This window comes from Anguilla rostrata, chromosome 18, assembly GCF_018555375.3.
Source record: "Anguilla rostrata isolate EN2019 chromosome 18, ASM1855537v3, whole genome shotgun sequence".
In the NCBI taxonomy this organism is placed as follows: Eukaryota; Metazoa; Chordata; class Actinopteri; order Anguilliformes; family Anguillidae; genus Anguilla; species Anguilla rostrata.
This window is the reverse complement of record NC_057950.1, coordinates 15,650,551-15,678,237: the sequence shown is the minus strand read 5'-3', so window position 1 is coordinate 15,678,237 and position 27,687 is coordinate 15,650,551. Positions and strand designations below refer to the sequence as shown.

Sequence of the window (27,687 nt, the reverse complement as noted above, 5' to 3'; positions counted from 1 at the left end):
TCAAGCCTGTCATGGATTTCAAACTATCGCAGTAGCCAGAAGACTGGCCCTGGTCATTAATAACCAAGAACGGGGCTGGTTGGAGTCCAACTGAGGAGGGTTTCAGTCTGTAGGACTTTGCCTTCTCAGATGAGTGAAATTATATTGCATTATGGGATAGAAGAGACAACGGGAGTTCCTGCAGTCCTCCAACATGTCTATATGTTTAATGTAAATGTTAAGATGCTACTGTGCACGCACTAGACATGCCTCTGTTATATCCCTTCTTTTAACCTTTAGTGAATTATTCTCTGATGTGCATTTACTTATTGTTGGTGTTATTGATATTATGTATTAAGTATAGGCTAATACTGGCTGATATTAGGATTACTGCTGATAAAACGGTAAGTGCTAGTGCCTTGGGTATTTTCATATTTTTCAGTGAAATACATTTTCCTAAGCAATTGCTTCAGTTATACTTTCTTGTAAATATTTTTTGTTTCCAGTATGTTCAAATTGTTTTTCACCTATCTGAATGTAAAAACCTAATTTAAGATGCACTACATGGCCAAAAGTATGTGGACACCTGGCATCCAACGTAAATGGTAAATGGACTGCATTTATATAGCACTTTTATCCAAAGCGCTTTACAATTGATGCCTCTCATTCGCCAGAGCAGTTAGGGGTCTTACTCGAGGACACTTCGACACGCCCAGGGCGGGGTTTGAACCGGCAACCCTCCGACTGCCAGACAATCGCTCTTACCTCCTGAGCTATGTCGCCCCCAACGTCTCATCCAAAATTATGGGCATTATTATTATTAATAATAATAATAATAATAATAATAATAATAGTAATAAAACCTCCATTCTTCTGTGAAGGCTTTATACTAGATGTTTGATTACTGCTCCATGCACTAATAGATTTTTCTATTTCTCGCATCTCTAGCATAGCCTGTAATTGAGCCTGCACTGTTTTTTTTTGTGTTCAGGCATTCGAAAGGGTGGAGAATGCATCGTCACCCCTGGAGACATTTCAGTATGGTGGCGAATGAGATTTGTGTGTGCTGGCAGGGAGAACAAAGAGTTTTTGTAATTGAGCCACATCTGCTCTCTGGCACACTTGAAAGTGTCATGCAAGTTAGAAAACAAAAAAAAAAAAAAAAAAACTGTTCTCTGCACTGGTCTGTATATCTTTTTGTTTGTACTGCTTACATCATCTGAAACTGCCAGCAGGCTTATCAATAGAAAATGTTAAGAGATTAAGGGACTATAACTCGCAACAAGATTTACACAAGCATGAGAATGATCACCTTTTTGGATAATCTGTTCATCTCTGTGGTGTTTGATTATTTCCCCTTGCTCTGATAAAGCCGAAGATCTAAACATTGGCTTTTTCATCCAGTGTCCCAGTTCAGTAAAAATAAAAGCCTCAAACATTTGACCCTTTACGCTATAATTCCTGGGTCAGGGGACTTCTGTTTCCTCTGTGAATGGTCTGGCCCTTCTTGTTTGGTGAAGACTCCTTTATAGTGAGCAGAGACTAAGAGCTAGTATGTCCCAGCAGAAAGTCCTCTTTGGAGTGGAGCCACTGGATTGCTAGGAGAACGCTGAGAGGACAGGAGTTAAAAGGAGGCTGAACCATTAATTATTGAGCCAGGCAGAGGGGTGGGCTTTTGCTTAACTCTGCCACCAAGGAGCAAAACGGCTTCAACGAGGGAAAAACAGTTCTTCAGAGAGACCTTTACAGAATATGAAAAAACGGGCTCAAATTAATTCGTTTAGGGGTGTTTTCTAGTTTTATTTAGATTTTGAGTGCTCTCCTGTTTCTGGAAAATATATTTGTGAAGTGCCTGAGATGCTGGCTGTGCATTTGCTCTCGTTTTACTTCTCCAAACTGCAGGAGGACCAGATAAAAAAGGTGAGGCATTCATGTTTTGTTTTTCTGCTGTTTTATAATATGATGCTGCTTCTGGTTTTGGAACTGTATTTGTCACACAAATGTACAAATTGCTTTAATGCCTTTCCTTTTTTGTTTAATTTGTGGTAAAGGGATTTGACTTTCTGACAGATGAGGGAAGCTTCAGAATATTGCAACTTAATGAAGTGAAAAATTGAAATGCTGAAAATTTTTGTCTTCCATTGAAAAGTGTGCGGTCATTTCAAGGTCAACTTGAATCAAGGTTTTGCTTAAAAAGCATATTGTGAATGCTTGATAATAAATAAATGTTTAAATGTAGTCTAAAACAAGATCATTTTATTATAAAACGCCCATGGAATTGGATGAACAATTATCTTTTGAGATAAAGTCTGAGGGGTGCTTCAACACCCATTTATTTACTAAGAGAGGGACTTAGAGGGTGTGAGACCGAGCGATAATGAGAGTGAAACAGTGGGAGGGGGTGTGGGACATATAGAAGGGTACGGAGAGAGAAGGAGCTGGAGAGGTAAATAGGGTGACAGCAGCTGGATGAACATGATGGATTTGGATGAAAATAGTTTTTGCCATTGCCTGTGTTTCCATCAATGGGGAAAGTACTTCGAATCCTCCTGTAGATAAATGCATGCAGTGAGACTCAGTTCAACAAAGAGAACACACCCAAGGGTTAGAACAAAGGTACAAAATACAAATACGTGTTCGTTTCCTGATTAAGAAATGTGCAACAGCATTACAGGTTGAAATCTTTGACCCCTCAATGTGTGGTTTGTCTTAGTCAATGTGGCTCCAGGAATGATTAACTTTGTCACATTAGAGATTACCATGGGAAAAAATGTGCAATGAGAGGACCTTACCCTCTCGGTATAGGTCCTCTTTAGAGTTAAGTCAACTCCATGCAGCGAGTGAATTGAAGATATAATGCAATTACTCTGCTGTTATCAAAATTGTAGCATTGCATATTAATGGCTACATGAATCTGAATAATATTTTTTTTTTTCTCTGTTGATTTCTGTAGCCAGTTGCTGTTATGTCCTCAGTGGTGTGCCTCCCTGCTCTTTATGCACTAAAGGACCATGCCTCACTTGTGTTCCAATGGGTTTGCTCAATGAGTCTCAGTAATTTAGGCGATAGTGATTTGTCTATTTCTAGTTATTCTGTTCTTCTTTCACAAGGTCATGAGCAGGGCAGTGTCGTCCACCCCTTTTCTTTGCCTGTGGGCTTGTTTAATGTGTCTGTCTGTCCCTCCAGGTGGACAGGTTCCTGTACGCCATGCGTCTCTCCGATGAACAGCTCCAGGACATCTCAGCCCGTTTCCGGGCAGAAATGGAGAAGGGTCTATCTGCCGAAAGCAATGAGACAGCCACGGTGAAGATGCTGCCCACACACGTCCTCTCCACCCCTGATGGATCAGGTGCAGTATAAGCAGAGTCCTGTGTGTCCTTTGGTACTGAACACTAACTGAGCCCAGTCTGCTACAGGGAATACCAGTCAGCAGGCATAGGGTTTAGTGTGAGTATGTTACCTGTCCATGATTTTGCCCCTGCATTTACTCCTTCAGAGAAAGGGGACTTTCTGGCACTCGACCTTGGAGGCTCCAAGTTCAAGGTGCTGCAGGTAAAGGTGTCAGAAGATGGAAAGAGGAAGGTGGAAATGAACAGCCTCACCTACCCCATCCCTGCTGAGGTTGTCAACGGCAGGGGTACAGACGTGAGTCTCAGGCTAGGAGCCCTTCAGAATCAGTAGGACACAGCACTACAGGAAACACATGGGAGGATGTGATGCATCTGTAATTCAAATCCACCCCACCGCTGTCAGGATAAACTATAACCTACCCACCCCTGCAGGATGAACCCTAATGCACACTACCCCTGCAGGATGAACTCTAACCCACCCTGCCCTGACAGGATAAACCCTAAATATGGCAGTATGCTTGCTACGGAAACAAACTTTGCCTAGTTTGTATGAACTGAATGACATAAAATGGAGGAATTACTGGAGGAAACAGAATTCATTGACTTTAGCCACTGCAGTGTGAAAATCCCTGTTGGATGAACTAGCTGAGATGTTTGCACACTGACATCTATGGATAGATTGTCTGCAATTGGTCTAAAATATCACGTGGGCAGAGCGTACTCTTCATCCCGTATTACAGTGCTAAATGAACAAAAGCGACTTTGATATCATTGACTTGTCAAAGTTTCTGCTCCTTTACCACTGCCGTTTTTATTTTCTGTGTTTGTTGCAGCAAACATTGTCACTTCTGTGATTCCCATGGTTACCACAACTGCAGAATCTGAATGTGTCCTCAGTTACTAACAACAGTTTTCAGCTACAATGAGTATACACATGTTTGTGTGCAGTGCCATTTTAGACTGTGGTTCTATTTTGGCCATGTTTGCCTTCTTATCAAGTATATTGCCGCTTGACCCATCCTGCTCCTGTCAGGATGAATCCTAACCCACCCTACCCCCTGTCAGGATGACCTCAATTATAGACCACTATTATGGATGTCCTCCCATAGTCCACTAACCTTTCTGCGGTTTAATTCTGCAACATTGTAGCTGTAAGGCCCAGTCAATTTCCGAACAAATCACACTTGAGGGCCAATTTTTACTACTCTTGGATACATTTGGTGTTTAACTGATTCCAAACGTGTCCAAGAAACCATTTAATTTGTCTGACCCACTCATAACTTACATCCCAAATTCTGGTGAAAGACAGTAAAATCTAAAATAATTAAGTGAAAAGGTACTGTGCCATCCCATGCTAACACATTCCTCCTGCAGCTCTTCAGTCATGTTGCAGAGTCCCTGAAAGATTTCATGGAGAAGAATCACATCAATAACAAGAAAACCCCCCTGGGCTTCACCTTCTCCTTCCCCTGCAGACAGTCGAAACTGGATGAGGTACAGCGAATACTGCACAGGTTAATCTTCACTTCATTTAGGAAAACAAACTACCTAGTCCACAAAGATACACCTGCGGTTTGTTAATAATGCACTAGTGAGTTAGAATTTTGTCTTCTGGAAAGAAACTTAAATTACAAAGTAGATGCACATTAATATCTCCAAATGTTTACGTAGTATATATGTTTTGTTCATGATGTTCAGTACATAAATGTTGTTTCTTCTCTGGGTTTAGGGTGTACTTCTGTCATGGTCAAAGAATTACAAGGCCAGAGGAGTCCAGGGGATGGATGTGGTAGAGAACTTAAGGCAGGCTATCAACAGAACTGGGGTAATCAACGACTCATTCACACCTGGGAATGGCAGCAAGACAACCTATAATACAATCACAAATAATTTATACAACTTCAGCAAGAAAAATAAGAATGAAGTGCAGGATGATCACAGTCAGGTGACACTCATTGATCAGGAGCTAGTTTAAAAAAGCAAAAAGCTTTCCAGCTATTCCCCTAATTTGGCTGTGATTGGATACAAGATGTGTGACCCTATGATTCTTGTCGGTTCAGGGTATGGATGTTGAAGTCTTGGCTCTCGTCAACGACACAGTAGGGACCATGATGTCCTGTGGGTATGATGAGCAGCGCTGTGAGGTTGGAGTCATTGTAGGTAAGACTGAGCATCAGAAATCTCTTAACGGGAATCAGTGAAGGTAATATACCTGAGTGACTGTTTGAGCAATGATATCAGTGGTGATTGAGCGTAGGAAGGGCTGGCCTTGTTCCTCAGGCACGGGTACGAACGCCTGCTACATGGAGGAGCTAAGACACATTGACCTGGTGGAGGGAGATGAAGGCAGGATGTGTGTCAACACGGAGTGGGGAGCCTTTGGGGATGATGGTGTGCTCGACGACTTCATCACACACTTTGACCGAGAGATTGATGCGGCTTCCAGCAACCCTGGGAAACAGCTGTAAGCATATTTTGATTTTTAAGTACATTTTATTTTAAGTATATTTACATTTTAAGCACATTTTATTTTTTAAAGCATATTTAAACTTTTTAAGCATAGTATTTCTCAAGTACAGGAGATCCAAAAGGGACAATAGACATGTAAAAATCTCATCAAAACTGTTGATTGAATTCATTATATGTAGTCCTGCAAGCTAAGACTTTTTCCTCTCTAAAATCCAGACTGATTTAAAAAAAATAAAATAAAACTTGGTTTTAGAGGAAGCATTGAGATTGTTAGGCCATGCAGACCATTTGTAACCTTACCATCTGTTTCCCAGATTTGAGAAGATGGTCAGTGGGCTGTACATGGGAGAGCTGGTGCGGATCATTCTGCTGAAGATGACTAAGAAAGGCCTGCTCTTTGAAGGCCAGGCTTCAGACGCCCTTCGGACCAAAGGCAAATTCCAGACCAAGCACATTGCTTTAATCGAAAAGTAAGAGCAATCGATGTGTGGCCAAATGGATTACTGCCATTTTAACATGGTGAAAGTCATGTCCTTGATGCTGTGTGTGTTACTTCAGGTATAAGGAGGGTCTGAAGAACACAAAGGAGATTCTGGTGGATTTGGATCTCAGCCCCTCAGAGGAAGACTGCATCGCCGTCCAGCACGTTTGCACCATCGTCTCCTTCCGCTCAGCAAACCTCTGTGCTGCAGCCTTGGCAGCCATTCTGACCCGAATCCGGCAGAACCGCAAGCTGAAGACCCTCAGGACCACGGTCGGCATGGACGGGACCGTTTACCGGACTCACCCTCAGTGGGTCACAGCAACTTTCATCTGCTGCTAGGTTTCAGTTTGGAATCGGGGGGGCATCAGAGCAGTCCAAACCCACGGACAAAAAAGCCAGCCCTAAAAATAAACACAATAAAAAAAGTTTAGGCTCCATATCAGTCATGTATGCCCCACCTCACAAAAAATTTAAACAAGACCACAGTTTGAAAAATCAATGTGTATTAGTTTTCCTAATTGCTCTAAAACTTGTCGAGGCTTCAGAAAGGGTGGTGGTAACACCATTGGGATGGTCTTTGCACCCCTCAGGTACCCCAAACGGCTCCACAAGGTGGTGCGGCGGCTGGTGCCAGACTGCCACGTGCGCTTCGTGCTATCAGAGAGCGGCAGCGGGAAGGGTGCTGCCATGGTAACGGCAGTTGCCCAGAGGCTGGTTATTCAGCAGTCCCAGATCAGCGAGACGCTGGCTGCTTTCAAGCTGAGCCTGGAACAGCTGCAGGAGGTGCGGGACAAGATGAGGACAGAGATGGAGAGGGGCTTGAGGAAGGACACCCACAGCACAGCCTCTGTAAAGATGCTGCCCACGTACGTCTACAGCGTTCCAGATGGAACAGGTAACAGACCACCACTACATGTCTACTACCACCTGAGGTCTGCCAAGGAGTCCCAGGGGTCCTCACAAAAATAAAAAGCATATTCCCCCCTTTTGAAGATATTGTGACATACATAAAATAACTTGCATGTCTGATACACACTCATTAGGCATTGTATTAGGTACACCTTTTGAATAGGACCCCCTTAGGTCCTGAATAGGACTCTGTTTTGCCTCCCAAGCTGCCTGAATTTTTCATGCTTGGATTCAACGAGGCCCTGGAAACTTTTCTGGCCAAGTGTGCCTCATCAGGTGGCCACTTATTGTAAATAAATAATATTTAACATTCTGGTTTATTGCATTTTTCCAAAACAAAAAGCAGTTTTGATGCCTTACTTGGTTACCAACCTGGACATCTTTATAGCACTGGAAAATAACAGATCTTCATTGCATTTCAGAGACAGGAAAGTACCTGGCTTTAGATTTGGGTGGGACCAACTTCCGAGTGCTCGTGGTGAAGCTCCGGACCGGCCTTCGTAAATCAGTGCGCATGTACAACAAGATCTACGCAATCCCTCTCGAGATCATGCAGGGAACTGGGGAGGAGGTGAGTCTCCCATATTATATCAACCCCAGGCCAAACTCAGCTCTCCCTACTGTAACCTTTCAAACACCCAAAGATAGAAAGCCCCCTCTTCTCTTTACTGTTTAACTTCGTGAGGCCAGCAGCTACCCGACCCCCTGCCACCCCCCCACTCCCATGCATTTCTTGCATTGTTGCAGCACCTGTTAGAATTGTTGCACAGTAAGAATGACCACATCAACAGAATCATATGGAATTTAGTGCTTGCTCACACTGCAAAAACTTATTATTTTCTGCAAAATTATTTTGTCTGAAGTTTACATTTTTGCATCTTGCATGCCTTGCAACCAATTTACATGCTCAAATATGTATTTCCCATTTTATTGGGAAATCCCAATCGGAATGCAATCCCATGTCCACCAAAAGGCCCTGCTCTGGGCTGCTCTGGGAACTGTGTTGTCACAGTGAACTGTGTTGTTCAGGCCCAAGGAAGTCTCTCTCTCTTCCCCTCTATGCCACTCTCCTTCTCCCTCTTCAGCTGTTTGACCACATTGTCCAGTGCATCTCAGATTTCCTGGATTACATGGGTATGAAGAACACTTGTCTCCCTCTAGGATTCACCTTCTCTTTTCCCTGCAGACAGATTGGAATTGATAAGGTAAAAGAACATGTTTGTGTGTTTACTCTGGTGTGTGCTGCTGGTATTGTTCAACAGAGTATATTAGGTGGTATAATCACAGAATCAATCCTTCTTTAAATCAGAGGAGACAGGATAACCTTCTTATGTATTTTTCACTATTCAGACAAGGGGGGTTACTGATAGAGATGGGATTACATGACTGATAGTACCTGGCTGCATGGGGGATTCTTATTTGGGATGAGAGGCTGATAGCTTTGGTCAGGACTCAATTTTTTAACAGCAGGAAAGGTCTAAATAGATTTATTTCCCATTGTGTCTCTTCCTGCCACAGGGAAGATTGGTGTGCTGGACAAAAGGGTTCAAAGCCACAGACTGTGAAGGAAATGATGTTGTGGACATGCTGAGAGAGGCCATCAAAAGAAGAAATGTGAGTACATTTAAAGAGAGCAGCATTTGTGGATATAGTACGTGATTGTCATTTTGCAGCAACATGACCACAGTTTACAGGTCTGGCTAATTTATTAGCACCTCTGTGGAATATCCACTGTATCAATTGGATATTGATATATATCATATCCTGGGAAGAACAGCTCATTTGCATATTTGTTTGTGCAGGAATTTGATCTGGATATTGTTGCGATAGTGAACGACACTGTGGGCACAATGATGACCTGTGCGTATGAAGATCCTAAATGTGAGATTGGACTCATCGCGGGTATGTATGATCAGTGGCCGCATTAACGCAGGGTTCTACATTTACTTTTTCCGCTGACAAAAGAGCCAAAATGAAGGAAAAACATACACTGCGTTCCATAAACGCAGATAAATCCGAGGTCATTTTTAATGATTACAACGGGCAATGGACCCAGACTTGAACCACAACAAAATAATTACTTGTTTCATTGAGCCAATCATCTTTCAGTGTCTGACATTTGTGTAATTATTAATCATAATATTTACACAGCTGTTTGTAGCATTGCAAAATTCAAAGACAGAGCACTGAATTCAAATGAAAAGTTAAAAACAAGATGTCACACCCTAGCTAGCTTACTATGTATAAGTAAATTAATATGCACTACACTTCTAAATTAAAATTGAAACTCTCCCTAGGGTTTTTTAATATTATTAGTGTGGCAAAAATGTATTTTGGTCAGAACGTCGAAACATTATTTTTTTCTTATTTCATCCTGCTGATCCTGCGATTCCATCCAGCTTCTGTTAGATGTGTTATAATAAAGCTAAGAATGACATCCATTTATTACTTCATTACTGGGAGTTGGCATATTATAGCAAAACAAATTCTTTTTTTATCAGAATACGAGTGAATTACTGTAAAATTCTGTTTTTGAAATATCCTGCATTCCATGGGCTAGCACAACCATAGCTGTATGAGATTTAAAGAGGCAGAAGCAGACTTATTTAAGGTAGAAGGAGGTCCCTGACTCGACTATGCTGTCCTTCAGGCACTGGCAGTAATGTGTGTTACATGGAGGACATGCGAAACATCGAGACGGTGGAGGGGGACGAGGGCCAGATGTGTGTGAACACGGAGTGGGGAGGATTTGGGGAAAATGGCTGCATAGATGACATCCGGACAAAGTTCGACAAGGAGGTGGATGAGGAGTCCCTCAATGTCGGCAAGCAGAGGCGAGTCCCTGTCTGTCACATCAGCAGGACTCAGAGATGTCTTTTTCCCAGCTATACACTATATACACATCTCTTTCACACACTGGTAATGCACCCGGCTTAGTTCTGAAGTCAGCTCATATTGTTTGCCTTATGGTTTCAGGTAACATCGTCACCCGTGAGCATGGGCTTCTTTAATTTCCTGGTTTTGGACCAAATCTATGTGTCCAGTCTTTGGTGCTTACTGCTGTGTAATGAGACCATGTTGCATTATGTGTATCGACTTTCAGTTAAGATGTTGAATTGTGAGTGGAAATTTAATGCAATTCACTTGTAACACTAGAGGACGCCATAACTCCTAAGAACAAATGCAGACATATGAAGCACTTAAAATATCAAACAGAAGATGGCACTGTTCCATCCTGATAGAAATGTTATGCTCCCTGGCCTCTGCTGCAGGTTTGAGAAGATGATGAGTGGAATGTACCTGGGAGAGATTGTGCGACAGATCCTCATCAACCTGACCAAGCGTAACTTGCTCTTCCGTGGGCACATCACAGAGCCACTGAAGACCCGTGGTATCTTTGAGACCAAGTTCCTGTCCCAGATAGAGAGGTACGGTTTTCATAGGTCATAGGGTCATTCCTGTTTTCCATGGTGTGTTCCCCAGGGCTCCAGGATCAATATCACCAAGAATTCACTTTCTGCTGAACTCTGTAAAAACACCCACTCCCGCACCTGTGGGTGTTTTATGGAGCGGGGCATGGAGCCAGGGGGTGTTGCGGTACCCCCAGGGCGGTCCCCAATTACCTGAGATATAATCTTCAACACACCTTTCCTTCCAGCACACTGTCTTTTGGGGAGCTGTGTTTCAGCAGATTGGCTATTGTTGGAACCAGCAGTCTCTGCAGAATAACATCTCTATCTGATCTCTAGTGATCGGCTGGCACTGCTGCAGGTGAGGTCCATCCTGCAGCACCTGGGTCTGGACAGCACCTGTGATGACAGTATAATCGTGAAGGAGGTGTGCGGCACCGTGTCTCGCCGTGCTGCACAGCTCTGCGGGGCTGGCATGGCCGCCGTCGTCGACAAGATTCGCGAGAACCGCGGGCTGGACCACCTGGACATCACCGTGGGGGTGGACGGCACGCTGTACAAACTGCACCCACAGTGAGTAGCGGGGAGTCTAAGGAGAGTAGCACTTACTCATGTTCCTGCCTGCTGATAAACTAATAACTAAAGGCAGCTGGGGCTCTCATTATAACAGCAATACCGTTTACCCACAGTGAGCAGAGGTGGCTGTGAGCAAGGTCTGTTTGTACGTCTGTTCGCATTTCTCTTGTTCTGCTTTCCTACTATACATACTACATATATATTATACCCTACTATAATATCCCTTTCTATGTAGTTGTCGACAGACTGTTCTTGTTGACTCATGATCACATTCTGCAATGACATTCTCAGTCACCTGAGGAACAGCTCTTCGGTTTTTCCTTACATAGCGCACGAGCATCGCAGTCATCGAATGTACCCTTTTGGCCACAATTTCCGGCCCTATTTACTGATGTCTTTTACATAGATCTGAATGCAAATGTCATTTTAGTCACTGTTCCTATTGAAACATTAGCCAGTTGAGCACTCTGAAACTCCTGCCGTCCATGCCCAAAAAATGAACCATCTTTCACAGTCACTTCTTTTCCTCTTGCCATCTGGTTCCAAAATTGAGGTCAACTGGGCCTGCTCAGAATTTTTATACATGCCACAGAGCATGATAGGATGTTAATTGTTTAATTGTATCATTCAGTACACCTGTATCGAAGCATCTGCATTCGTTATATTTCTCCACTCATTTATTCAGGTTTTTCCTTTAATTGGTCACCCGTCTGCATTGTATTTAATGCATAAGTCAGTTACCATGGAGACTTTAATGCTCACTGAGTAATGTAAATATCATTGTGTTAGCTTGGTGATGTTACCATCCACTTCTGTCTTTGTAGTTTCTCTCAGATCCTGAAAGAGACGGTCCGGGTTCTGGCCCCCAGGTGTGACGTCACATTCGTCCTGTCAGAGGATGGGAGCGGAAAGGGTGCAGCCCTCATCACCGCCGTGGCACAGCGGAGGTACGCGCAAACGTAAGCTGTGATTGGACTGTAGCTTACTCTGCCTCTTCACAGCACACAAAACCAGGAAGTGGGTGGACTAAGCCGATGCTGTGAAATAATTCATCGTTGACAGGAAGATGTGAATCTCGTTCTGCTCATTCTAATGTTGAACACCACACAATTAATATTTTGATATATTTTGTGAAATGTTAATAATTTTAATGTCTGATGAAATTATTTTAAACCTGACAGTGCTGTAAGCCTATTGACATTTTTGGAAATTAATTTCAGATTTCACACATGCAGTAGATGTACTAAAGGCATCATACATCATGTTTGTTTGTTTTAGTACTTCTAATAAGTCTGGATTCATTTGGTCTTTTTCTTTAGAAGACAGGAGATTATTTTTGTTTGCATGTATATATTTTGTACACAGTAAAGAACAGTTTAAAGATGTGACAGAGTTTGTCTGATTCTTCGTATTTAAAACTGAACTGCTGCCGCTTGATGATATGCCGTCATCCTGAGCCAACTGAAACCGGGGAAGTACACAGAACACAAGGATTCTCAGTCCATTTCTCTCTCTCTCTCTCAATTTCAATTCGCTTTATTGGCAGGGTAACTGCAGTCACATTGCCATAGCAACACATGTAAACACAGAAACTACATAAACAACATGTTACAAGTATGACCCACAACACTATAATAATAATAATAATAATAATAACAATAATAATAATAAGCATATTCTCATAGCATAAAAAATAAATAAATAACATTAATTAAGGTGTGAAATACATCACAGATGAATAAATAAATAAAATTTTCTATCTCTCTCACTGCAAGCAGATAACGAATAAAGTTTGAAACTGATTATCAGATTGCCTTCAGCTGTGGCTGCAGGCCAGCTTAGCCACTTGTTCCTGTTCCCCGCACCAACACCATGCAGCTACTTCACATATAGTCTCACGTACTTCACTCATTTTGCATGAAATGCAATTTTTAAAAAATCATAAATAAAATTTAAAAATGGCAATGTAAACTTATGGAAAACACATTTTCTTTGATTTATTTCTTTATATTTAAAAAGTATACATGATTATCAATCTGAATTTTTTTAAAATGTAATATTTAGACTTTTTCCTCACTTTTTGTTATGTGTTTTGTTCATTTTCCAGTGAAATTGAATTTTTATCATAAAGTTTTCTGAAAACATTTTGATTTGTTTATTCATATGTATGAAATAGAATGAGAAAATTGGTATTTAAGATTTTTTGCCTTTTTTCAGTTCTTGGACATGACTTCGGACTATTTTGATGTCTTATGTATTTTGTTCATTTCCACTGAAACATATTTCTCTCCATAAATATCTTCAAACATTTTTATTAATTTATTTCATCATGGTTGTAGAAAACATAATTTCCCATCCATCTCAAATAGGGATTCTCAATGTGGGCCCCCCAGGGGGTGTTCTGAGATTGAGAAGGGGCCACTGGGGACAAATGGAAGAAATACAATTGCTAGCGTTGCAAGGGCAGCTGTTGAGTTCCATTTGGACTGGTAACTACTTGGCACTTCTGAGATGAATGAAGGTGTTAAACAACTGGGTGCCTTAAAAACCAGTAAAATGATCTTAAAATCAATTCAAAATGAAACAGGGAGGCAGTATAGTGCAGTCAGGACAGGAGGAAGATGTTCTCTTGAGTTCTCGTGAAAATTCTGACAGCAGAATTTTGAACAAGTTACCTAAGTAATTTTAACTTTAAGTAGCCTTTTGGCAACCATTGTGAAAAGTGCATTACAGTAGTCAATGCAGCTAAAGACAAAGGCATGTGTGAACTTTTTTGCATTGTGAGGTGTTAGGTAGGGTTTTACACATGTAATATTATTGAGATGAAAGAAATCACATCTGGTCACACTGCTGATGTGAAATTTAAAACTTGGATCTAAAATAACCCCTAAATTCCTGGCTTCAATTTTATGCTGTACAGCTAAATGGCCAAGTTTGCAGGATGTTTTCCACTCTCTGTTTTTGAGCCAATTAAGAGAACCTCTGTCTTTTCTTCATTTAAAGATGTTATTAGACATCCAACTTGTGATGCCAGCTAATCAGAAGATTTAGGGCAACAGTATCATCTGGTACAATAGAAATGTACAATTGTGTGTTGTATCCATAGCTTTTTACACCATGTTCATTGGTAATTTAGGTTTATAGGTTGTATTTATAATAAATATTACTTCATAAATGAAAGTGTAATACATGTTAAAATTGCATGTTGAAAGCAACAAAAAATGTGCATAGATTTGTATATCTTTGCAAGGCATTCCATTTGTTTATGCTGTCTACATCTACATTACCAACAGAAAGTGATTTGCATTAGAGTGATCACCTTTTGTGGATAGTCTGTTGATCTCTCTCTTGTTTGATTATGTCCCTTTGCTCTGATAAAGCAAGAGATATATTTTCCTCAAACATTTGATCCTTTACTTTAGAATTATCTAGGAGTCTGGGGAATTATGTTTCTTCTGTCCTATGGGGAAGACTCCTTTACAGTGAGCAGAGACAAATAGCTACTTGGTTCCGGGAGGAAAGTTCACTTTGTTTGGAATGGAATTGCTAGGAGTACTCAGATTGAGAGGAGAGTAGTTAAGAGGAGGCTGAACCTGTAGTTACCGAGCCAGGCAAATGGGTGGGCTTTGGCTTAGCTCCACCAGCAAGGAGCAAAACAGCTTCAAGGAGTGAAAAGCATTTCCTCATATGCAGAAAGGCAGATTATTTACAGAATATGAAAAAAGTGGCATTCAAATGAGGCTGAATTAGTGTAGGGGTGTTTTCTAGTTTTATTTTGTTTGTGAATGCTCTCACTGGTCTGGGAAAGATGCTGGGTTTGCGCTGGCTGTTCTCTAAGTTCTCCAAACCGCAGAATGAGCAGATAAAAAAGGTGAGACATTCATGAGCCTGCTTTAATTTTTCCGAAATTCATTTTGCAATTTGATTTTTCTTGTGGTTTTTGGCACTATATGCATCATACACACTTACACATTGCTTTACTGTCTCTCTTTTTTGTTTAATTGCTGTCGAGTGGATTGGCTTTCTGGCAGATGGGGGAAGTTTCAGAATCTTTTAGATAGTGTCTGAATATTTGTTTTTGCTCAATGTAGTGATTGCAAAATTAACATGCTGACAGAACTGTTGTCTTCCAAAGACAAGTTTGCAATCATTTGAATCAAAGTCATAATGAAAAAGCATATTGTGAAAGCAAAGCCTATTGTGAAAGCTTTATAATATAACTCCAAATGTTGTAGTCTAAAATTACATCTTACATTATACTAAACATAATGACATTAATTGAACAATTCATTAGTTATAATGTCTGAGGGGGTGTTTCAACACCCATTAACATTTATTTACTAAGAAAGGAGGGAGAGGGTGTGAGACAGACAGAAAGAGAGGGAGAACAAGAGAAGGGGGGAGCTGGCATGGTATATAGGGTAGCTGGATGAACATGGTGGATTTGGATAATATTTCTATCGAAGTTTCTGCTCCTTTTTCCATTGCCAGTGTGGTACCCCGTGGCTGTAGAGTTTTAGGTTCCCACGTCAATGAGGAAAATCCCTCTGTAGATAAACACATACAGAACGAGGCAATGCAACTCAACAATTAAAATGAAACACACCCAAGGCTTAGAACAAAGGTGCTCAAGATAAGTTCAATAGCATTAAAGATTGAAAACTTTGACCTTTCTTAGTCAATGTGGCATCAGGAATGATTAACTTCATAACATTAGATTACCACAGGATAAAATGAATGGTGAGGACTTTACCCTCCTGGAGTACAGTTCCTTGCAACAAATTACTGAAAAATACAATGCAATTGCTCTCCTGTTATAAAAAAAAATATCATTTTAACATTGCCTATTGATGGCTATATGAATCAGAATAAAAATATTTTTGATTTTGTTCTCTCCTAATTTCTTAAGCCAGTTTCTGTTGCATCCCCAGTGGTGTGCCTCCCTGCTCTTTGTGTGCTAAAGGACCCTGCCTTGTTCATGTTCCAATGAGTCTGCCCAATGAGTCTCAGTAATTTAGGCGATAGTGATTTGTCCTAGGGATTCTGCTTTTCTTTTACAAGGTCATGAGCAGGGCAGCATCTTCCAACCCTCTCCTTTGCCCGTGGGCTTGTTTATTGGCTGTTACTGTGTCTGTCTGTCCATCTAGGTTGACAGCTTCCTGGATGCCATGCGTCTCTCCGATGAACAGCTCCAGGACATCTCAGCTCATTTCCAGGCGGAAATGGAGAAGGGTCTATCTGCTGAAAGCAATGAGACAGCCACGGTGAAGATGCTGCCCACTCATGTCCTCTCCACCCCCGATGGATCAGGTGCAGTATAAGCAGAGTCCTGTGTGTCCTTTGGTACTGAACACTAACTGAGCCCAGTCTGCTACAGGGGATACCAGTCAGCAGGCATAGGGTTTAGTGTGAGTATGTTACCTGTCCATGATTTTGCCCCTGCATTTACTCCTTCAGAGAAAGGGGACTTCCTGGCACTCAACCTTGGGAGCTCCAGTCTCAAGGTGCTGCAGGTAAAGGTGTCAGAAGATGGGAAGAGGAAGGTGGAAATGAACAGCCACACCTACCCCATCCCTGATGGGATTATCAACGGCAGGGGCACAGATGTGAGTCTCAGGCCAGGAGCCCTGCAGAATCAGTAGGACACAACACTACAGGAAACACATGGGAGGATGTGATGTATTTGTAATCCAAATCCACCCTTCCCCTTCTAGGATGAGCCCTAACTTCCCCTCTCAGGATGACCTCAATTATAAAGCACTACATGGATGTCCTATGATAGTCCACTAACTTAGCTGAGGTTTAATCCTACAATATTGTAGCTCCACCTTTCTGGACAAAGCCCCCCATGGCCCTTTTCTACAACACTTGGATGAATTTGGTCTTTAACTGATACCAAAAACGGCCAAGAAACAATTACACTTGTCTGACCCACTCACAACTTGCATCCCAATTACTTTATGGTGAAAGACCTGAATCATCATGTGAAAAGGTGCTATCCCATGCTAACACATTCCTCCTGCAGCTCTTCAGGCATGTTGCAGAGTCCCTGAAAGATTTCATGGAGAAGAATCAAATCAATAACAGGAAAACCCCCCTGGGCTTCACCTTCTCCTTCCCCTGCAGACAGTCCAAACTGGATGAGGTACAGTGAATACTGCATGGGTTAATCATCACATCACATTTGGCAGATGATTTGTCCAAAGCGACTTGCAATTAGTGAATACCGAAGGCTATAGAACCTTGCTATTGAATAATCACTTAATTTAGTAACACAAACTACCTACCCTGAAAAATTATGTCTGGGGTTTGAAAAGAATGCTTTGCTGAACCTTACTGAGTTAGAACCTTGTCTTCTGGAAAGAAATTGTTAGCTTAAATTACAAAGTAGATACATGTTAATATATACAAATATCTTCCTATACTTTAGCAGTTGCAGTACATGTTTACATAGCATGTATGTTTTGGACATGATGTTCAGTACATACGTGTTGTTTCTTCTTGGGGTTCAGGGTGTACTTCTATCATGGTCAAAGAATTACAATGCCAGAGGAGTCCAGGGCGTGGATGTGGTGGAAAGCTTGAGGCAGGCTATCAACAGAACTGGGGTAATCAACGACTCATTCACACCTGGGAAAGTCAGAAACACAACCTATAATACAATTACAATGAATTTGGCAGTTTCAGGGGGAATTAGTTCAGGAAAAACTGTAATAATAAGAATGAGGATAATAATAATGAGATGAAAAAGAAGCTGCTGTTGTTTATGTTGATAATGATGATGAAGATGATAACAAAATAAAAATTCTGTAGAAGGGTAGTATGCACCTTCAGCAAGCAAAATAAGAATATAAATGCTAGAGCTGGATGATCACAGCCAGGTGACACTCATTGACCAGGAGCTAGTGTATAGCAAAAAGCTTTCCTGCAATTCCTCTAATTTGGCTCTGAGCAGATGCTGATGGCATGATCAAATTGGTGACCCTATGACTTCTTTCGGTTCAGGGTATGGATGTGGAAGTCTTGGCTCTCGTCAACGACACAGTGGGGACCATGATGTCCTGTGGGTATGATGACCAGCGCTGTGAGGTTGGAGTCACTATAGGTAAGACTGATCACCAGAAATCTCTTAACGGGAATCAGTAAAGGTAATACAACTGAGTAATTGGTTGAGCAATGATATAATTGGTGATTGAGCGTAGGAAGGGCTGGCCTTGTTCCTCAGGCACGGGTACGAATGCCTGCTACATGGAGGAGCTGAGACACATTGACCCGGTGGAGGGAGATGAAGGCAGGATGTGTATCAGCACGGAGTGGGGAGCATTTGGGGACGATGGCGTGCTCGACGACTTCATCACAGACCTTGACCGAGAGATTGATGCGGCTTCCAGCAACCCTGGGAAACAGCTGTAAGCATATTTTGATTTTCAAGTACATTTTATTTTAAGTATATTTTCATTTTAAGCATATTTTATTTTTTAAAGCATATTTAAACTTTTTAAGCATAGCATTTCTCGACACATCACATACGTATTATCCGAGTACAGGAGATCCAAAAGGGACAAGAGACATGTAAAAATTTCATCAAAACTGTTGATTTAAATTAATTATATGTAGTGATGCATGCTAAAAAAATTTCTCTCGAAAATCTAGGCTGAAAATGAAACTTGGTTTTAGAGGAAGCATTGAGATTGTGGTAGGCTATGCAGTACTGCGAAAGGCAGTGACCATTTGTAACTTTACCATCTGTTTCCCAGATTTGAGAAGATGGTCAGTGGGCTGTACATGGGAGAGCTGGTGCGGATCATTCTGCTGAAGATGACTAAGAAAGGCCTGCTCTTTGAAGGCCAGGCTTCAGACGCCCTTCGGACCAAAGGCATATTCCAGACCAAGCACATTGCTTTAATCGAAAAGTAAGAGCGTTTTCTGTGTGGTCTAATGGATTACTCCCATTTTAACATGGTGAAAGTCATGTCCTTCATGCTGTGTTACCTCAGGGATAAGGAGGGTCTGAAGAACACAAAGGAGATTCTGGTGGATTTGAATCTCAGCCCCTCAGAGGAAGACTGCATCGCCGTCCAGCACGTTTGCACCATCGTCTCCTTCCGCTCAGCAAACCTCTGTGCTGCAGCCTTGGCAGCCATTCTGACCCGAATCCGGAATAACCGCAAGCTGAAGACCCTCAGGACCACGGTCGGCATGGGCGGGACCGTTTACCGGACTCATCCTCAGTGGGTCACAGCAACTTTCATCAGTTGTTAGGTTTCAATTTGGAATCGGGGGGCATCAGAATATAAGATTGGACATTCTAAACCCAGGGACATAAAAGCTGGCCCTAAAAATTAACACAATCAAAATTTCTAGCCTCTATAATGGTCATACGCACCCCACCCACAACAAAATTCAAATTAAACCACAATTTGAAAAATCAGAGTGCATCAGTTTTCCTAAATGCTTTTACAGAGAAGATGGGCTCCCCTCTATAGCTGGGTTCCTTCTGATATTTCTTCCCATTGGGGAGTTTTTTCTTGCCACGATTTTTGTGTTTTTCTTCCCACTGCCGAGTTTTTCTACTTCAATAGCTCATATTTTGGGCCTGTTTTTTTTGCACAAATTTTGTTTGATATTTCCACTGACAGTGTCTCTGTACAAAGTGCTATACAAATAAAAATGTATTGAATTGAATTAAATTAACACTACTGGCATGCTCTTCACACACCATAGGTACCCCAAACGGCTCCAGGAGGTGGTGCAGAGGCTGGTGCCAGACTGCCACGTGCGGTTCATGCTATCGGAGAGTGGCAGCGGAAAGGGCGTAGCCATGGTAACAGCAGTTGCCCAGAAGCTGGCCATTCAGCGGCAGCAGATCAGCGAGACGCTGGCCGCCTTCAAGCTGAGCCTGGAACAGCTGCAGGAGGTGCGGGACAAGATGAGGACAGAGATGGAGAGGGGCTTGAGGAAGGACACCCACAGCACAGCCTCTGTAAAGATGCTGCCCACTTACGTCTACAGCATTCCGGACGGGACAGGTAACAGACCACCACTCCATATCCTGTACAACCTGAGGTCTGCCAAGGAGTCCCAGGGGTTCTCACATATTCTCCCTTTTAAGGATATTTCGATTATATTTTACTTGTTCATAAATTATTTTGTAAATAAAATGAGCCTAGTTCACCAAAAAGTATTTGATGGAATTATTATGATGCCTGTATTGAAGATGTATATTGTACAAATTGCATGTCTGATATAGATACATACTGTCATATTTAACATTCTGGTTTCGACATGCTTCCATGTTTTAGTATGTTAAATTGTGAGTATACTGCACCCTGTTGAGAGTACTGTATAAAGATATTAAATCTTAACCTTGTTTTTCCCAAACAAAACATTTTTCATGCCTTATATGGTTACCAACCTGAACATCTCTCTAGCATTGGAAATTGACAGGTCTTCATTGCATTTCAGAGACAGGGAAGTACCTGGCTTTAGATTTGGGTGGGACCAACTTCCGAGTGCTCGTGGTGAACATCCAGAGTGGCCTTCACAAATCAGTGCATATGGACAACAAGATCTATACAGTGCCTCAGGAGATCATGCAGGGAACTAGGGAGGAGGTGAGCCCCCCATATTGTAACAACCCAAGGCCAAACTGAGCCCTCCCTAATGTAACCTTTCAAACACCCCAATATGGAAAGCCCCCTCTTCTCTTTACTACTGAACCACCTGGGACCAGAAGCTCCCCCCTCCCCCCACTGGCTCACATGCATTGCTTGCATTGTTACAGCACTTGTCTCTCACACACGCTCTCTCTCTCTCTCTCTTCTTCCAGCTGTTTGACCACATTGTCCAGTGCATCTCAGATTTCCTGGAGTACATGGGTATGAAGAACACCTGTCTCCCTCTAGGATTCACCTTCTCTTTCCCCTATAGACAGACTGAAATTGATAAGGTAAAAGAACATGTTTGTGTGTTTATTCTGGTGTGTGCTGATATTGTTTAACAGAGTATGATAGGTGATATAATCACTGAATCAATCCTTTGCTAAATCAGAAGAGACAGGCTAACCTTCCTATGTATTTTTTTCACTATTCAGACAGCGGGGTTTACTGATATGGGATGGGATCTCAGTACCAAAAGTACTCAGCTGCATGGGGGATTTTTATTCATATGTATGTTCAGAGGCAGACATCATCAGTATTGCACCACATTTACTCCATCTTTTAACAGTAGGAAAGTCTCCTTGAGTATTTTTGGAGATGAATTGTTCTTAAATGTAAATAAATTTATTTCCCACTGTCCTTTCTTCCACAGGGAAGTTTGGTGTGCTGGACAAAAGGGTTCAAAGCCACAGACTGTGAAGGAAATGATGTCGTGGACATGCTGAAAGAGGCCATCAAAAGAAGAAATGTGAGTAAATTTAAGGAGAGCAGTGTTTTAGGACGTAGTGTATTTACAGAATCATTATAATAATTATTATAATTTTGCACCAACATGACCACATAGGTCTACTGTATGCCACATGTCCATAGAGATAACCGTGAATTAGCACCCATGTTAAATATCTACTGTATGAATAGGTACTTCCTGGGAAGAAGAGTTCATTTGCATGTTTCTCTCTGCAGGAATTTAATCTGGATATTGTTGCTGTAATGAATGACACTGTGGGCACAATGATGACCTGTGCATATGAAGACCATAAATGTGAGATTGGACTCATTGCAGGTATGTATGATCAGTCCTGATATCGCTGGGTGGCAGTGTAGTATGATGGATAAAGGTCACAGGTTCGAATCCCAGGTAAGACACTACCATTGTACCCTTGAGCAAGGTGCTTAACCTGCATTGCTTCAGTATATATCCAGCTGCATAAATGGATGCAATGTAAATGCTATGTAAGAAGTTGTATAAGTCACTCTGGATAAGAGTGTCTGCTAAATGCCTGTAATGTAATGTAATGTAATGTAAAATGTGCCAAAAAGCCAAAATGCAGAGAAAAAATACGTGTTCTAAAAAATTAGATAATTCCGAGGCTTTTTTATATGATAAAATATTTAAAATTTTAATCACAACAAAATAATGTGTTGTGCATTTGAATCTCACAATGCTACCAACAGCTGTGTAAATATTATAATCAATAAGCAACACAAATGTCGGACACCAAAAGATGATTGGCTCAAAGTGAAAATGCTGAATTTGAATGAAAAACCGTTAAATTAAAACGTAAATTGCTCCTGGGGTTGTTTAACATTATTAGCCTCTGTGGAAAAATTTGTTTTGATTATAACGGCAAAACGTTATTGGAAGCTTATTGCATCCTGCTAATTCATCCTATTTCTGTTACATGTGTCATGAACAACACATGATGTTACTCATGATAAAATTAGGAACAGCGTATATTTCTTGTTTTATTATTGTGAGTTGGCATATTATGGCAAAAATATTCATTTTTTGTCAAATAGTTAGTGAATTAGTGTAAAAGGCAGATTTTGAAATGTCCTCTATTCCAAAGGAGCAGCATTCCATGGGCTAGCACAACCATAGCTGTATGAGATTTAAAGAGGCAGAAGCAGACTTATTTAAGGTAGAAGGAGGTCCCTGACTCGACTATGCTGTCCTTCAGGCACTGGCAGTAATGTGTGTTACATGGAGGACATGCGAAACATCGAGACGGTGGAGGGGGACGAGGGCCAGATGTGTGTGAACACGGAGTGGGGAGGATTTGGGGAAAATGGCTGCATAGACGACATCTGGACAAAGTTCGACCAGGAGGTGGATGAGGGGTCCCTCAACGTCGGCAAGCAGAGGCGAGTCCCTGTCTGTCCCGTCAACAGGACTCAGAGATGTCTTTTTCCCAGCTATACACTATATACACATCTCTTTCACACACTGGTAATGCACCCGGCTTAGTTCTGAAGTCAACTCACATTGTTTGCCATGATTTCAGTTAATGGTCTCATCCCAAGTAGATTGTGGATTTCTTAATTTCCTGGTTTTTCTAAATCTGGGTTTTGAACAAAAACTAGGTTTTGAGACTGTGGTGCTTGCTGCTGTGTAATGAGGCCATGTTGCATTATGTGTATTGACTTTCAGTTTAGATGTTGAATTGTGAGTGGAAATTTAATGCAATTCACATGTAACACTAGAGGACGCCATAAATCCTGAGAACTGATACAGACATTAGACGCACTTAAAATGTCAGACAGAAGATGGCACTGTTCTGTCCTGCTCCAAATGCTATGCTCATCTGGCCTGTGTTCCAGGTTTGAGAAGATGATGAGTGGAATGTACCTGGGGGAGATTGTGCGGCATATCCTCATCGACTTGACGAGGCACGGCTTACTCTTCCGTGGGCACATCACAGATCAGCTGAAGACCCCGGGCATCTTTGAGACCAAGTTCCTGTCCCAGATAGAGAGGTGTGATTATCACAGATCAGAGAGGCCTTCCTGTTTTCCGCTTTGTGTACCCCAGGGCTCAGGGATCATAATCACCAAGAATTCAGTGAGGCATGGAGCTGGGAGTGTTGCAGTACCCCAGGGGTGGTCCCCCATTACCTGAGATATGCTCTTCAACACACCTCTCCTTCCTGTACACTGTCTTTTGGGGAGCTGTGTTTCAGCAGATTGTCTATTGTTGGAACCAGCAATCTCTGCAGAATAACATCTTTGTCTGATCTCTAGCGATCGGCTGGCACTGCTGCAGGTGAGGTCCATCCTGCGGCGCCTGGGTCTGGACAGCACCTGTGATGACAGTATAATCGTGAAGGAGGTGTGCGGCACCGTGTCTCGCCGTGCTGCACAGCTCTGCGGGGCTGGCATGGCCGCCGTCGTCGACAAGATTCGCGAGAACCGCGGGCTGGACCACCTGGACATCACCGTGGGGGTGGACGGCACGCTGTACAAACTGCACCCACAGTGAGTAGCAGGAAGACTAAGGAGAGTAGCTCTTACTCGTGGTTTATATATATTATACCATACCATTGCTTGGATAAATGCTCAATTCTGATTCTGTTTATTTCTAAGTCCACCATTGGTTTCATTTTCAAGATGTTACAAACTGCTGTATACCCAATACTTAATGAATTCTTCAGTCCTCTCAGCTTCTCAGCTTGTATATGCTTATGCTTATACATGATGCTTATATTTGGAGGACAGTAAGAATGGAGATCACTTGAGGAAAACCTTCTCATCTTCCTTATATACCCAATAACTGTCCTGGCAGATTTGTCTTTGAAATATCAAACACTGGTCCATTTAGCAAGCCATCAGGTCCAGAGTCCAGTGCTCTGACCACTACATGACCCGTTACATCAGTTTTTATCAGAGCCCCTTCTGTCTGCATGCCTTCCATTCAGCTCTGTTATAATAACAGAATCAATGTGCTTAGAGAGGTTTTGATCCTGATGAGAAAAGGCACATCCCTATATGAATTAGGATAATTAATGATCTGGAATATGCACCTGGTCCACTGACTTATTATATCCAGCAGAGCAGTTGATTTGTTTGGTCTGTTACCATGGTAACTTCATGGCTCACAGAATAATATGAAGATCACTGTGTTATCTTGATAATGTTATCTTCTACTTCTCTATTAAATGCATCAGAGCAGAATTTGATTTTATAATGATAGTCTGTTACCATGGAGACTTTAGTGCTCACAGAGTAATGTAAAGATCATTGTGTTAGCTTGTTGATATTACCATCCACTTGTCTCTCTGTAGTTTCTCTCGGATCCTGAGAAAGACGGTCCGGGATCTGGCCCCCAGGTGTGACGTCACATTCGTCCTGTCAGAGGATGGGAGCGGAAAGGGTTCAGCCCTCATCACCACCGTGGCACAGCAGAGGTACTCGCAAATGTGAGCTGTGATTGGACTGTAGCTTACTCTGCCTCTTCACAGCACACAAAACCAGGAAGTGAGTGGATTAAGCAGATGCTGTGAAGCAATTCATCGTTGACAGGGAGACCAGTATCTCATTCTGCTCACACTAAAGTTAAATTTGTGAAATTTTTATAATTTTGATGTCTGAGCTGAAATTATTTTATACCTGACAGTTCTGTAACCCTGACAACATTTTTGGGAAATTATTTTCAGATTTTTTTTCATGTACAGTGGAGGTTCTGAAGGAATCATACATTATGTTTGTTTGTTTTAGTACTACTAGTAAGTCAGGATTGATCCTTTTCTTTATAAGACAGGCAATTAGTTTTTTTGTTTGCATGTATATATTTTGTACACAGTAAAGAAAAGTTTAAAGATGTGACAGTTCGTCTGATTCTTTGTATTTAAAACTGAACTGCTGCTGCTTGATGACATGCCATCATCCTGGGCCTATACCAGACTGTGGAGCCCGTCCATGGACTAATTCAGTGTCTTAACAGTATGAGCCACCCAGCAACCCCATATGGCAACATTTTAAGGTTGTTTTGATTGAAAAGGCTTCTGTAAGTTTTTACTTTTTAGTGGACAAAATTGGGAGATGTGGCCTGTTGATGTGCTGTCCTCATAAGCTAACTGAGTAGGGAGGTTAAAGCAGAATCAGATGTGAGCAGCAATAGCTAACACACTTTAGCCAACTTTGCTAGTTACCAAAACTTAGTTGTTGCATTAATGAAATATATATATTTTTAACAAGGACACATGGTTTCATAGATGCAAAGCACTTGCCTTGTTTTTAACTGTTGCTAGGGGTAGGCTGGCTAACTGTGAATGAACAAGTGACTGAATGAGTGAATGACTGAGTTAGTGACATAGCGGGTCCATGAGCTGCTTCGCAACTAAAAATACCCTGGAGTCCAAAAATGTGCAATACATCAATGAAATGAAATACTAAGTAACTGTACATACTGTACCTTGTTTCAAATATTTGCTATTTAATTGCTTTCAAATAACTCAAATACTCCAATGAAATGTCTTTCAAAATATTTAACTTAAACGCTAATAATTAACAAAGAAGTATTTAAAAGGGAATTAATTATTGCTATTGTAGATTAGATCACAGTAAAACATTTCATACAAGAACTGAATCATTCATCCGCTTATCAAGAAATGTAGATAAAATGTTACATGGCATAAATGTTTGGGACCAAGACCAGAAGTTGGCATGAAATCAGAAACAGATACGGCCCTGCTTGCCCACCTCTGGCTTTGTCCATTTTCTGCCCAGTTAGCTAAATAAAGCCACCAGAGGGATTAAATGGGGGAGTTAAACCAGGCCAGCTGTATGTGGCCTTTGCAATCTGCACACAGGAACAGGAGGAAAGGATTGCACTAATCCCTCCTGCACTTATCGCAGTATGAGCCTGATGAACTTAACATCCTGCCCCTGAGGGGTAGAGGGTCAGTAAGCGGTCCCCTTACCCCGTGTAAACCTAAACGCACGTAGCACACGCTGGCATGACGTAAGCACTTATTCTGATGTTATGATGAGCGTTGTTTTGAAATGAGTTCACTACAGAGCAAAATTACGCATGCTACAGTAAATCCTGTCTAGCAGTGTTCAGTCAGAACGCTAGGGACAAATGTACTTTATTTGAGACTTTATACTGAAGATTCTATGGTGTAGGAAATTTCATATTCAAATTCAGCCATAGCAATGTTACCTGTAGCGTGGACTTCAATAATGGATATTTTATGCATTTGTTATTATTCTTCAATACCCCAAAACAAAGATTGATGTTTGCCCTGTGCAGAGGAAAATTCTTGTTCATTGTGTGGTTTTCAGTGTGTGGCCTGATCTGACATCAGATATGAAATTATGCTTCTGCCCCTTTAGTAAAAACAAAAGAAATGCCTGTATTCTTTCTGCAAACTTGACGTTCATTGTTTTCCAACAATAACAGCTTTCATTGAGAAATGTTATGGCGGAATTTGCAAACAAAAAAATCAATAAAAAATGTCTGGAATTACTGGAAAAGAACTGTGCATATAGTGCCTTAGTCACAATTCGATTATGTAAGCATGCCTATATAAATCCTGCTGAGTGTCATCTGAGGGAGTAAATTGGTAAGACCAACCGGAGGAAAGGTAATCTGTTTGTGGAGTTACTGCACTTCTGCCATGGAAGGCGAGGAGGACAAGGAGATTCCACCATCTGTATGTATGGTCCAAATCTGCCTTGTTAATAGGGCTTTGGGGAGCCGATCGGTTTCTGAAATTAATTTATTAAATAGTTGTAGAATCATTTGGATCTGAGGTTTGCTTCACATATATGGCTGAAGCAAGGTCTGGTCTTTTCAAGCCACAAGCTTTCACTATGTTCTTGGGTAGTGTACTGTTCTGCTCAATCTGAGCACTCTGTTAATGTCATCTCTGATGCCATTTTATTCCTTGACCTTTGACCCTTATGCAAGAAGGGTGGAATGACTGGACTATCCTACTGAATACAACTCTGTGCTTTGATTGTTGTGTGCAATAGAGGGTGTTGTGATTTGAACAGTGCTGTGGTTATATGCTCCAAAACCTGGAGTGCTCTTACAGTTGTCACATGTAGGTGTTTGCTTTGTATCAGGG

General features: G+C 41.6%; 3 protein-coding genes and 1 long non-coding RNA gene across 5 annotated transcripts in view; 3 read left to right on the top strand and 1 right to left on the bottom strand.

The window, feature by feature from the left end:
- Positions 1-32: 32 nt before the first annotated feature.
- LOC135244463 (hexokinase HKDC1-like) lies at positions 33-12,562 on the top strand. The gene is made up of 18 exons (XM_064316762.1): positions 33-1,899; positions 3,166-3,328; positions 3,476-3,624; positions 4,704-4,823; positions 5,059-5,154; positions 5,390-5,489; positions 5,610-5,793; positions 6,113-6,268; positions 6,357-6,590; positions 6,873-7,177; positions 7,614-7,762; positions 8,277-8,396; positions 8,710-8,805; positions 8,994-9,093; positions 9,842-10,025; positions 10,464-10,619; positions 10,941-11,174; positions 12,002-12,562. The coding sequence occupies exons 1-18, from the start codon at positions 1,837-1,839 to the stop codon at positions 12,138-12,140; spliced, it is 2,748 nt and encodes a 915-aa protein (XP_064172832.1). The 5' UTR covers positions 33-1,836; the 3' UTR covers positions 12,141-12,562.
- A 2,091-nt stretch (positions 12,563-14,653) lies between these two features.
- LOC135244464 (hexokinase HKDC1-like) lies at positions 14,654-25,438 on the top strand. The gene is made up of 18 exons (XM_064316764.1): positions 14,654-15,048; positions 16,325-16,487; positions 16,635-16,783; positions 17,203-17,322; positions 17,690-17,785; positions 18,183-18,282; positions 18,403-18,586; positions 18,935-19,090; positions 19,175-19,408; positions 19,902-20,206; positions 20,643-20,791; positions 21,007-21,126; positions 21,489-21,584; positions 21,800-21,899; positions 22,798-22,981; positions 23,438-23,593; positions 23,858-24,091; positions 24,898-25,438. The coding sequence occupies exons 1-18, from the start codon at positions 14,986-14,988 to the stop codon at positions 25,034-25,036; spliced, it is 2,748 nt and encodes a 915-aa protein (XP_064172834.1). The 5' UTR covers positions 14,654-14,985; the 3' UTR covers positions 25,037-25,438.
- Positions 15,069-17,763, bottom strand: LOC135244470 (uncharacterized). Of its 2 annotated transcripts, XR_010326974.1 has the most exons (4): positions 17,666-17,763; positions 17,150-17,226; positions 16,599-16,804; positions 15,069-15,724 (listed from the first exon to the last, which is right to left on the bottom strand). It is a non-coding gene; the product is annotated as an uncharacterized LOC135244470 (long non-coding RNA). The 2 variants fall into 2 exon arrangements; XR_010326973.1 differs by having other exon boundaries at positions 15,069-16,804.
- A 1,781-nt stretch (positions 25,439-27,219) lies between the features above and the next one.
- LOC135244462 (hexokinase-1-like) overlaps positions 27,220-27,687 on the top strand; it is a 21,519-nt gene continuing 21,051 nt past the window's right edge. The window contains exon 1 of the mRNA XM_064316761.1: positions 27,220-27,270. Within this exon, the coding sequence (XP_064172831.1) occupies positions 27,235-27,270 (36 nt within the window). The 5' untranslated portion in view covers positions 27,220-27,234. The remainder of the gene's footprint in view (positions 27,271-27,687) is intronic.